This window comes from Dysidea avara, chromosome 5, assembly GCF_963678975.1.
Source record: "Dysidea avara chromosome 5, odDysAvar1.4, whole genome shotgun sequence".
Lineage (NCBI taxonomy): Eukaryota > Metazoa > Porifera > Demospongiae > Dictyoceratida > Dysideidae > Dysidea > Dysidea avara.
Window position 1 is genome coordinate 8,075,228 of NC_089276.1, and position 13,324 is coordinate 8,088,551.

At 36.5% G+C, this 13,324-nt stretch overlaps 1 protein-coding gene across 1 annotated transcript in view; it reads left to right on the forward strand.

The window, feature by feature from the left end:
• Nucleotides 1-13,324, forward strand: part of LOC136254967 (uncharacterized) — an 80,025-nt gene that overhangs the window by 55,788 nt on the left and 10,913 nt on the right. Inside the window, exons 8-19 of the mRNA XM_066047687.1 lie at nt 592-867; nt 2,936-3,124; nt 3,184-3,375; nt 3,429-3,620; nt 7,923-8,059; nt 9,158-9,505; nt 9,575-10,247; nt 10,303-10,499; nt 11,406-11,748; nt 11,793-12,044; nt 12,098-12,463; nt 12,522-12,674. Of these exons, the coding sequence (XP_065903759.1) occupies nt 592-867; nt 2,936-3,124; nt 3,184-3,375; nt 3,429-3,620; nt 7,923-8,059; nt 9,158-9,505; nt 9,575-10,247; nt 10,303-10,499; nt 11,406-11,748; nt 11,793-12,044; nt 12,098-12,463; nt 12,522-12,674 (3,318 nt within the window). The remainder of the gene's footprint in view (nt 1-591; nt 868-2,935; nt 3,125-3,183; nt 3,376-3,428; nt 3,621-7,922; nt 8,060-9,157; nt 9,506-9,574; nt 10,248-10,302; nt 10,500-11,405; nt 11,749-11,792; nt 12,045-12,097; nt 12,464-12,521; nt 12,675-13,324) is intronic.

Sequence of the window (13,324 nt, forward strand, 5' to 3'; positions counted from 1 at the left end):
AATATTTATAACCATATTCTGTGTCATTAATAGCAAAATTAAGTTAATTTCTTGAATTGACTTAATTTTGCTAATAAAATCTATTTAACATTGCACAATTCTCCCCACTGCTGCCCTTATTTAAAAAAATAAAGAGTTCTTTTATCGAATGTGGCTCTCGCTACGCATCTTTTATCGAATGTGGCTCTCGCTACGCATCTTTTATCGAATGTGGCTCTCGCTACGAATATTTTGATCCTACTCCAAATAATTATAACCATATGGTTATAAATATTTGGAGTTATTTGGAGTTATTTGCGGCCTTAAAAACCTGGGTGAAAAAAGTTGTGACATCAAAGGTGGCGGCCAACAAATGGCTCCAATGATGTTAATGCTAATAAATTTTAACAAATTTATTAGCATTAACATCATTGCAGCCATTTGTTGGCCGCCACCTTTGATGTCACAACTTTTTTCACCCAGGTTTTTAAGGCCGCACCTTTTTTCACAGCTTGGCTGTTTTTGTGCAGTTGTATATAATGAAATTTGCATATGAGAAATCTACTTATCTTATTACATAATGTTTCAGCATGCTTTATAATATTCCCATAGTACAATTGCCATTCGATCCTCAGCCAATGGATCAGATTGTTGGTATTGGTGACAATGTTACTTTTACCTGTGAAGCTCCTGAAGGTGTTGCTCCAATCAGTTATAGATGGTTATTCAATGGTGTTGAATTGATGGCTGATCCTGGACACATATCAGGTGTTACTACAACAAGTCTGATGATAACCGATGTCATAGCTACTGATGGAGGTACATATAGTTGTGAGGCAACTGATTCTGGTACTGGTTTTGGCACCTCCAATGAGGCAACTTTATTTAGTAAGTATTTATGATATGTGCATACAACTACACATAGTGTTAGTTATTGTTGTTGTTAAGTTTGATATTGAAATTTGATTGGCTGAAAACATGGTCTCTAAATTCCATAGTGCCATGCTCATGTGCTATAGAGACCACGCTCTGAGTCAATACAAAACACGGCTCCTGTAACATTGGCTATTTAAATGGATACCCATGCAGAATTAGAGGGAGGTGTGATGGGCTTGTTTGTACTAATCAATACCACATTTCTTGATTACAAGCATTCTTGTTTACAAGCAGCTGTCAAGGCATAACAATGATTTGTAGTACAATTAGTTATGCTTCAATATGTAACACAGCCTGTAATGTTGGTAACATGTAGGCATTTAAATGGACAGTAACAGCCACACTGAATTAGAGGGAGGCATAGAAGGCTAGTTTCTACTAAGCAAATGATACATTTCTCTTTTACAAGCAGCTGTCAAAGTGCAATAATGAGTTGTAGTTTAAATTAGTTAGAGTTAAAAGCACAGGGTTCTATGGAATTTAGTAACCCTCAGGTCCTGTAGTAGTACCCTCGCTTCACCACAGCGCAGGAAATTCAGTTACTGAATTCCATAGAACCCTGTGTTTTGAACTCTAACTATTATGTAAGACAAGCTAGTCATTTAACAGAAATAAGATTGACATACTGTACTCTAACAAAGCAATCAATCACTTGCTCTAATACAACAGTCAGGAAATGTTGATGCACTCTCAAAATGATTGGAGGTTCCCTAACTGCTGCCTCTAAAAACCATCATAGAAATATGATACACAAAGAAAATCACTTTTAGTCTATTTAACATAAAACCCAGAGTTAAAAACAAAACACAGATGGCCAAATCTCTGGCATGTGCCTTTTCTGGTTTTGAAAAGGGTCTGTCTTCTGCACTTTGCCTTTTCTTTCATTTTCAAAACATGATCGTATTCTTTTCATGCAAGGAAACCATACTGAGGCATTAATTTGCCATCTCGGAACTTTCCTTAGAGCAGCATAGATACGCAGATGTCACGAAACTATCTGAGATAAAGTCTATATGTGATCCAGTCTGGGAAAAGGGGTCTTATCACCTTTTAAAGAGTATCCCCAGTTTTAAGTATTTAGTGTGTTGTAGCTCACCAATGGTTGAAGCTACGTGTACCAAATTTTCACACATTTTACACCAATTCCTTACCTTCCAAAGCATCAACTGTTCAAGTAACCAGCAGCTAAGTTTCCCACCATTGTAGATAGTTTTTAAACCGAGGTTGGCTGTATCAGGCGAGCTCCAAAAGGGGTGGGAGGCGGGGGCCTGGAAGGAGGGCAAGAGGCTGTTTTAAAAATTGAAAAAGAAGGCGTAGGGATTAATTAGGCCAAGTTATGGGCTGTTCAGGTCTTAAAACTGGCTTAAATGAAAGAAAATTTACAGCACAGGCCTTTATTCAACACTACGGAGCTGTACATCTGCATACAACCACCCTCAGGCAGACCAGAGCTCCATTAGTGCCCCACACCGCACGTACAGATTGTCACTGGGCTTGGGAAAAGCAGCCAGCAAAACTAGACCACTCAAGTCTAGCTGATTTTGATTGTGAAATTAGATAGATTATTCATGTAGCTTTGTGTTCTTGGTGAAAAATCGAATCTGCTGACATGAGAAATAAGACCTGTTTTCCCAGATCAGGTCGCATATGTGCTATAGCTGCACTTAAATAATGATTGTACATGATCACGACCTCAAATGATCAGAACACATTGTGCTAACCCTAGGTACTATTCCACTATGCCCTTAATAATTAGAGCTGTATATCTGTAATCAGCTGCAGTTTTACTGTGGAAAGCAAGACATGATATTGAACAATGCCCCTATTCTTCTATTGAATATACTGGAGAAAGAATGAGATACTCTAATAAAACAAATTTGTATATCATAGCTTGCTGTGGTTAACAAGTTTAAGGAAAAATTAAAAAGTTCAAGTTTGATTAGAGATCGTAGAAAAAAACATGAATCACATTTTGGAATTAAATTTTGTTAATTAGTTGAGTCATTTTCATGTACTATAGTTACTTGTCCAATGCCCACTAATCCCATGAATGGAATGATTGATTGTTCATTGGGAGATGATGGAGTTCTTTCTTATGAAGAAACTTGTACTGCTACATGTGACACTGGGTATATGCTAACTGGTGACGCTATGAGGACTTGTCAAATTGATGGAATGTTTAATGGAATTGAGGCTATGTGTAATAGAGGTAAACTGTGTGCATGTTTAATTTGCTCTGTGCAATTAATTTAAATCATTTTTCTGCAGTTAATTGTTCAATGCCCTCTAATCCTATGAATGGAATGATCAATTGTTACATGGGAGGTGATGGAGTTCTTAATTATGAAGATTTTTGTATTGCCATGTGTAACACTGGGTATGGAATACAGACCGGTGATGTCATGATAACCTGTCAGAGTGATGGAATGTTTAATGGTACCAGTGCTACATGTACCAGAGGTGTGTAACATGTATATTTCTACAGTTAATTGGTCTAAGTTATTTTTATGTAGTTACCTGTCCAATCCTTCCTAATCCTATGAATGGAATGATCAATTGTTCACTTGGAGATGATGGAGTTCTTTCTTATGAAGACACTTGTTATACATTTTGTAACACGTTTTATGAGATACAGGCTGGTGATGCCGTGAGGACCTGTCAGAGTGACGGAATGTTTAATGGTACAAGTGCTACATGTGAAAAAGGTGTGTAATATGTAAATAAAGACTCACAGTAGTGAGGTGCACAGCCAAGAAACTACAAAGTGTATGCCACAATTAAAACATGTGTGGTGACTATTATGAGTTGTTTATGTGTAGGGATAGTTTCACTACTTTAGTCATGAATTATACAATAATTCTCATTAGAAATGTATTGTCCAGTGTAAGCATCTAATTGTTTATTTATTGTCAACATTGTAATTTTCTTGTCACAACTTTTTATTAAGAGTAGAAGATTTCACATCTTGGCTTGTGTTACTTCTATTGAATACAAGTATAAATTTTATGTTCGATTAGTGATCATAGAAAAAAGTAGGGGTACAAGGGAGGTCGCCTACACCTGCAGATATACTAGTGGACATTTATGACTGAAGTATGGATTAAATGTCCACTAGTATATCTGCAGGTGTAGGTGACCTCCCTTGTATCCCTACTTTTTCTCTATGATACTTAATAGAACTTAATTTCTAAATTTTTCCTTATACTTGTTTGTTTACCTTATTGTAACATTATTATGACTGGTGAACCCGTGCATACCGCATCAAAGAAAGAATGGTGCCTGATTAATGTTTCATCTGAACACGTGCCCCAACTATCAATTACTGACTCAAATAGGAAGTAGCTATTATGCTTTGTTTTCAACTATGTTCAGCCCGCTACACAATGCTACAAATGAAGGACAGTAGGAGAAATGTCTCTACAATCAACCACTAAAAATATGGACGATTCTCATGCCTCAATTAACTCGAAAGTGAACGTGGTCATTGTGCTTTACTTTCAACTACTGTATGTTCAGCCCATTACACAGCATTACAAATGAAGAACAGTAAGAGAAGTGCCTCTGCAATCAACCTAGGCTCCATGGAAATAGAGACAATTCCCATTTACAAATGTAGGAAAGCCGTCAAGTTACCATGAATCGACACCTTGGGATTGTCAACAAAAAGAAATGGGACACAAAGGAGGGCAAAGGTAAGTCCATGATGCAAGCATTGTACATACTGCGGTATGCCAAAAGGTACCATCGGGCTAAAGTGACATCAAACAGTGAAAAAATCAAGCCTGTATCTTTAGCTGTTATTTAGTTATGCTTGTCTGAAGGAATTAGTCAGTCAGTCAGTCAGTTAGTTAGTTAGGTAGTGGAAAATTCCACTAAATATACGCATATATATATTTTTATTTTAGTAGCAACATCATTGCAGCATTTCAGGTAGTACTGAAGGTACTTTTTGGCTTGACCAATACTGCTAAGGTGCCATGAATGTATTGTGAGGCTGGTTTTAGGATGATATCTTTGGCCAGAAAAGCCCAAACCTTCATGATCCTTAATATACAGTACTACTGATATTTATTACTACTGAATATAGTGGAGTATTATTAGCATGGCCACTTTGAAGTACCGGATTGCAGATTTCCAGGGGTAGATCCAGGATTTTTCAAGAGGGGTCTCTTAGGTGGGTGAAGAATAGTCCCATAAGTTCACATACACAACTCAATATGTCCTACAGTTGTACCATGCATATAGATAAAATGTGCCCTTAGGCAAACTTCAATGAACATTATGTATCTAGCTAGCTAGCTGGAAACTTACTACATACATAATTTCCTGGCATATGGCATTATGATCAATGAAACTCACTCCTTCATGGCTGAGTTGAAGAACCACTGAAGTAACTCTTGTATCATTCCATAATTCATACTGCAGAGAGTTCAATTCATTCTGTGTAAACTGGGAATTCTATTAAGAGGTCTCCAAAACAGCCAAGCAATATCATGTGACCATATAGACTAACTATCAGATGAGGTCAGGTGTATTACCACAAAGGAAAGTACCAGCAGTAAAACATTACTTTGCATAGAAGAGTATACAAATCAGACATACCTATCTATAAACGCCATGCAGTTGCCAGCTCTTCCACTCACAGTAAGTGCGTGCCATCTGCCATTTGCTGAACTTAGGACAATCCATATATCACATGTACAATCAGAGGCGGTGGAGACACCAATATTTAGGGGGGGTTGGGGGTCTAGCTTGGTGATGCCATGGCCTAGTTGTAAGTCAAAGACCCAAAAAAAAGGTCATTACCTGCTGGCAATAGTTGCCCTCTACCAACTAGACTATATCTCCTTATTTATACATACATAGCTTTCCTGCTACACTACTCCTCAAAGAATACTGTGACTACTCTATTAGAGTATCTTGATCTTGACTGCTCTATTAGAGTATTTCGAATGATGCTATTAAGCTAGGCTCTCAATCACAGCTACAGATAATTTTAGAAGGGCTAAGCCCCACTACAGCCCCCCTTACCCCCCCCCCCCCCCCCCCCCTTCTCCACCGCCCCTGTATGTAATCATCACGTGATGTAATTGTAGTCTGATTGCTTTATTAGAATAGTTCGTGATGACTCTATTAGAGTATGTTGATTGTTCATGTTCTATTGTTTCCTCCTTGCAGTTTCCCACTTAGATTTCCCTGTTCAAGATTCAACCTGCGGGGAATCTTGAGGCCCCAAAGACCCCCTGAATCCACCCCTGAATTTTGTCAACCAAACATCTAATCCTTCTAAAACACAGCATGGACAGCATTCATATAAACATATTGTGAAAGCGTGAAGAATGCAACTTTCCTAGGGAGAGTTCTTTCACATAATTCTATTTAGTGTCACCAATGCATTATCATATGAGTACCTTTACTAATGTAGAAGTTGTCACTCCAAATTCAGACCTCGTGTGAATAAAGTTTCTCATGAGATAGTGTTCATGCAGTAAAGCTGGACAAGTGGTGAATAATTATATAATTCATATTACTTGTCCCATGGGTAAAAAATGCTGATTGATAGCTACATGAGCAATAAAATATTTCATAGTGTGATTTCATCTTCTAAGGGAATGCTTAATGCTGACACCCTTGTTTTGCAGTCACTGGTATTATCCAACTGTCCAACAGTTAGTTACACTGTTCACAGGAAATATAAAACTATCTGTCTATTGAGAACAGACATATAGGCTTCATAATGGATGCTACATGTAGCTACACCAAAATCCTTGTATTGACACATTGGGTAATGCAGTGCATGGCTGCTGAAGGAGTTTTATGTGCCAAAATATTCGTCATTTGCAATCTCAGAGCATTTAAAATCCAAAATTTTCCTGGAATGCATGCTCTGAATCCCCCCATCTTGCTATTGTTACACAATTTCAGGTCGTGTTAGATCAACTTTGATCTGACAAAATGTCAGATCAACTGCTCATAAGTAAGTTCTATTAGAGTATGAAAATACTAGTGTTTAAAAATTAAATAAAAAAGGCTGCATAGGCATCCAAGTGATAAAAAGTAGAGAAACAAGAGATGAATAATGAGTATTGCAGCATAGCTTGGTGAGAAAATCCAATAATTGTTATAACATGCCACCATGGTAGGGATTTTCTCACAGAGCTATACTGTAATGTCATTATCTTTTATTTCACTACTGGTTTTGTTTCTGCTTCATTTCTATGAATATACAAGTATTGGTGGCATCATAAAAGATAGTGTAAGACATTGGTTCCTTTCATTCCTGAGAAAGATGGTTTCATATTATGGCGCCTTGGTGTCTTGCCTACATCTGGGTTTGAGACAATTGGGTTCGATTAGAATGTGCAAAATAACTAGTGTTATAGGGCGTATGGTTTCTAAACTGCATAAGTGGCATAAACATGATTCCTTTGGATACATGATATTGATGGAACATAACACAATCCAAGCAAAGTGAATAAGTTGGGTAACTTTGAGCCACTGCAGCTTTTAATAGTAGCCAGAGATATGACCAGTCTTGTTAAGAAAACACGAGTCACACTACATGCTTTTGAAGTCATTGTAATGCAGCCACTGACATTGATTCAATGATAGACCCAGACTGATAATACAAGCTGCATGTGTACTCTTTCGTCCTGTCAATACACTCACAGGATGGGAGGGTGGCTGCTTGGGCCACACAGCATACTACCATATACGTATCTTGCAGATTTTAGAAACCTTGGATCTAATTCGAAAGCTTTAGAGCACCTGTTAAAAGCTATAAGTATATAAAATATATCATTGGTGGGGAAGCTAGTAATGACTACTAATGTTTATACTGTACGTATCTTGTTGTATGTATGCTGTAAAGCAAATAATAAATAAATAGCCTCTATTGGCATAATGTCATTACCAAGATAGCTACTCCAATGTTGTTGCAGTATGTTCTGCAGAACATACAGATCTTATCTTATATGAATATGTAGAGAATAACTATATACTAACAGGTTGTTTGGAATTTCTGGAGTTTGGTGATAACAGAAAATTTATCGCAAATCTCGACAGTTCTGATGATGCAGCCGCAGGACCAATACCATTGCCGTTTGGATTTCCGTTTGGCTCAGATATGCATACCTTAGCTTATGTAAGTGTATAATGTTAATACTCATTTATTTCATGCTATACAGCACAACTGTAAGATTAATATTAAAAGGAATTGCATCTATAACTCCTGGAGGAAAACTGAATGTAGTACCTCACTACTGGAAAACTGAGTAACCTGTAGTTTAAATCTTGGTGTGAATAAAATTTTTCTTCCTTTGCTATTTTGTTTGTTTCACTTTTATGAAACTTTTATAAAAGTGAAACAAACAAAATAGCAAAGGAAGAAAAATTTTATTCACACAAAGATTTAAACTACAGGTTACTCAGTTTTCCAGTAGTGAGGTACTACATTCAGTTTTCCTCCAGGAGTTATAGATGCAATTCCTTTTAATATTAATCTTACAGTTATGCTGTAAAGCACTTTATTGTACATTGAAATACCCTGAGTCATTGATATTAAAATTCCAAAGAAGTATATAGCTGCTCGTTGTTCACATTTCATAATTTGTTAGTGTTGTTTCCAGGTGGTAATTGTTTCAAGATTGTTTTTTTTATTTTTTTTTATTTATTGTACTGGGCATCACAGCTGGTAAATACCCAGGAAAAAAATCAACATGCATGTAGAATTAATGTACAGTTAATTATTGGTTAGGAATAGTTGCAAATTATTTGAAAAGGTATCATAGTCAGTTGTGCCTAGAAAAGATGTGGATGTGGGTCAGTTGTTTCATTGCTGACTGATCAGGTTGAGTGGTACTTGTCTATAAATTATGCACTACCAAGCTTTCTGTGTTTATTATGAACAATCAGACAATCAGTGCACTTTGTACAGGAAATCAGCCTTCACTAGACTGGCTGACTCATTAACTTAAAACTTTAATAATGTCATTGTATTCTGTAATATATGCTCAAGTTCTTATTATGCTTTACTCAAAAGTGAATGTACTGTAGCAATCAGAGCCAGAGCTCATGGTCTAGTAAGTCTGGTATTGCAGGCCACTATTTGAGTTTGTAAAAATTGTAGTACTCTGATAGAGCAGTCAGCTATTCTAATAGAATAATAAATAGTCACTGCACTAATCACATTGCTAAGTATTATTGCTATGTTGATTTCACTATTATTGTATCTTATATTTAGGTTGGGACTAATGGAATAATCTCATTTGGTCAGCCATTTTTATTCTGGCGTCCTGAGCCTTTTCCTGGAGGTAGATTCAGTAGAGTGAGAAATTTTCATGTGGTTGCCCCTTATTGGTCTGATAACGACATTCGTAGAGAAGGCAATGTGTCTTATGAAGTGTTTCAGCTACAAGCTACTGGACCTTATGGAGACTATTTACTGAATTATGTCAGTAGCTATATAAGAGAGTGCAACATGTCTTCAGATTTCAGAGGAAATTTTATGATTTTGGCAGAGTGGAAAGATGTGCACCCTTATCCTCATGGTGGTAGTAGTGCTTCAGATAATGATCCATTCCTTGCACAGGTACACTACAGTATTACAAAATATTTATCATTCTTGACTTATGTCACATATCTTTGGTAATTTATTTAGACCAACACTTACCAGGCAGTAGTGATTACTAACTTGGAAGAATCTTATGCGCTTTTTATATATGGATGTAATTCAATCGAGTGGACTGGTAGATTTACATTTCCTACAATTGGATTTAACTCACCTTCTACTGCCACCTTCATGAATCATCCCCTTACTGGACAAAGTGATGCTAATGAGATAGCATGTAGAGATTGCAATGTGCTGTATCAAATCAGTGTGTCTCAAAGTTTTATAGAAGCACAAAAACGAATGTGTGTGGAGTGGTATTCTTCAGATATAGAACGATTTGGTGAAAATGTAGCTTTTATTACTCCACCTTGCCCATGTTCTCTATTCCAAGTTATTTTTGACCGTCGTTATTCTCTGTTGTCATTCAGAAATAACTTGATATGCTATTCTTTAAGATTTCCTTCAATCAGATTTCCTTTTGTAAGTGGTACTGACAGGGAATGTTGTTACACTTTGGAATCAGCTATGTTTGGAGCACTGATTACTGATCCTGCTGCTGGAGGCTCCCTATTACTCTTTCAGTCGCGCACATTTGAATCATACGAAGAGAACAATTTTAGACCAAAGTCATACTGCTGTTCTGGTGGTGTTGGATTATGTAGCTTGTATACTCAACGACGACCATCAGATAATTGTGCCAGATACAGACCACCAAGAAGATGTAAGTGAATTTGATTAATTATAACATAATTTGTATTCATGCTTAACCTTAATAGCTTGGTTTTGGGGTGATCCCCACTTTACCACACTTGATGATTTCACATACACCTTCAATGGACTTGGTGAATATGTACTGTTGAGAGCTATGGGAGAGATCAATGTAGAGTTTCAGGGTAGAACTGCCTTAGCAACAAGCTCCGATGCCACTGTGTTTTCTGCTTTTGCTATACAACATGAAGACATTACAATTCAGGTATAGTGTCCCAATGAACTGCATATGTATATATGCAACATTTTATTGTGAGAACTGTGATTTATTGTATTAAGAACTGCTGTTTAGCCAATTTACATTCTTTAACAGTAATTACCTATTCATGACTGCAACAGCTATGTAGCAGTTTACTCACAAGTTAAATGCAATTTTGTCTTTCTTCCACTGGTATCATGAATTGCTTAGCACGATACACCTATTCTGGTTTTCTGAAGTCTCATTTGTGGGATAACCAAACCTTTCATTCACTTTTGCCCATAACCTGTTAAAACTTTTTACTGTAATAACAATGAGTTAGATATATTTTAGCTGATACTGTTTTCAAATACTATGGAACATTTCTGAACCAGAGAAGATATTTTAGTGTGATGTGAAAAATGCTGCACAAGAAGGATTTGTGCTATATAGCAAGTCAGACAGAACATTGCTCAAAAAGAAATTGATATAGGGGACTATTTTTTTTCTTTGTATAGACGACTTACAAATGAATATAAAAATACAGATGATCATGTAATTAGTTTGTGCGGAAGAGGTGAAGGAGAAGGTTGTCTTTAAAATAGTTCAGTTTTTTAGTCTATATATGGACATTATTTTGAGGTGCAGTCACTGTGGCTACCAAGTAGTGTAAGTGTTATTTGGTGAAACCCATGCTGGTAATGATTTACATGCAGTGCCGAGCGCTATGCAATACATAAGTAACATAATAATGCTATGCAATATTAATAGAGAGCATGAATTACATGTGTGCTATTGTCACTGAGCATTAAATCTCTAGTGTACAAAACTTTTTGATGGCATCATGTAAGCATAATAAGTATTTCTCAAAAGCAATTTAGGCCTGAACATATTTAAAGGTAACACAACAACTATTCATGTTTTTTCATTTAGTTGGGTGTTACAAATGGAGAATTTGATGTACTAATAAATGGAAGTGATGTTTCAACTCAACTAACTATGACTGGTTCTAACATTTCTGATTCTACATATTTCCTTGAGAGAAGTACAAACAATTCCATGTTAGTAGACTTTCCTTCAGGATTTGGTCTCACTGCAAACTATTCAAATGGGATACTCAGTTTTGTACTTAACGTACCTCCGACACTTAACAGTGCAACTGAAGGATTGTTGGGAACACTTAATGGTAACATCTCTGATGACCTGAGATTTCGAAATGGAACTTTGTTGTCAATTGAGTCAACTGATGCAGAAAAACATGTATTTGGGCAATCATGTATGTCAAATATTGTGTAATGGTTGTAATAACCTTTCCTTTAGGGCAAATCACTGTTGATGAAAGTATTTTCACTTATCCTTCTGGTCAAAGTGCAGGAGATTTTTCAAATCCCAGCCATATGCCACCATTTTTGGATGAAATTATGTCCAGACTGGAAGGAAATAGCACCCTTGTTGATATCTGTGGGGATAATCCACAATGTTTGTTTGATGTTGACCAAACTGGTGATGCAAATGTGGGCATGGATACCCTGCAATTTGAAGAGCAAGTAATAGAACAAGTTGTGACATTAGGTATTACACATAATACTATGTGGTCAGTATAATTTATATGTCACTTTCCACAGAGACCTTTCCACCTAATATAACTGCTCCAGCAGTGTTTATGGCCACAGTTGGCACCAACTCTACATACTCATTTATGGTTATTGATAGTACAAGTGTAAATGTTATGGTCAATGGGCAGTTTGACTTACCTTCAAACATATATGTCACTAATACTTCAAATGATGATTATGTTCTTACATGGATGCCATTAGATGTAGGTGAAGAGTTGAGCATAACAATTGTGGCTGTAGGATCAGGAAATGAGTCATCAGTGTTCAGCCCTCGTGTTCAGCTGTGTGGTTGTATGAATAATGGAATTTGTACTGAAGCTGGAGTTTTAAACCTTGAACTGCCTTTTATTGTACTAAACTGTGAATGTCCTTCAGGTATGTACAGTACATATATGACACATGTGTAAATATACTATAAACTAATTATGTGTAGCTTATGATGGAGACTTTTGTGAAAATGATGCTGATGGTTGTGCCATGACCTCTTGCCCTGAAGGACAAATGTGTATTGACAACACTGCACCAATGTCTGGTGCACAGTGTACTTGTCCTGATGGATATGTGGCTATTGACTCCAAATGTGAAGGTATGTAATCATTATAAATTGAAGATATTTATAAAAACCTGTATAGCTTGCATGTTAAGCTTTGTATCACATATCACATATTTGTGTCTTATCTGTAAACTTGTTCTCATGTGTATGTGTGTATGTACTTTGTGTGGGGAACACGATAGCAGGCTATGTACCTTTTGTGTACCCATGTCTTTGACAAAAATGGATAATCTAATCTAGTCTAATCGTACTTAAACTGGATTAACAGTACAAAATGTTGTCTACATACAGTTCAGTACATGCAATACTTTTTATGTAGTCTGCTAACCCTATTACCTGCTTTCTGTCCTTTGATTGCATCATGCATGTTCTTGATCTGTTTACCTGTAGTGATGTCCTGCAAGTTATATAACTAATCTGTGTGGATTAATCCTCTATATGAGATGGGATAAGTATGCAACTCTTTGTGAAAATGCAGTATTATCTTTTGGTCAAATACATACAAGCCATGTGTGAATATGTAAGGTTATGCAGGAACAGATTTTACAAAACTAGTGTGACAAACTTAAAAAAAATTTATGCACTATTTCCTTTGATGCCTGAGATTACTAAATCCAATAGAAACCTGTGGTGGGGTTACTAAATAGTTAGTAACCTGTGTCTCACCGGTGGTTGTTTCCTAC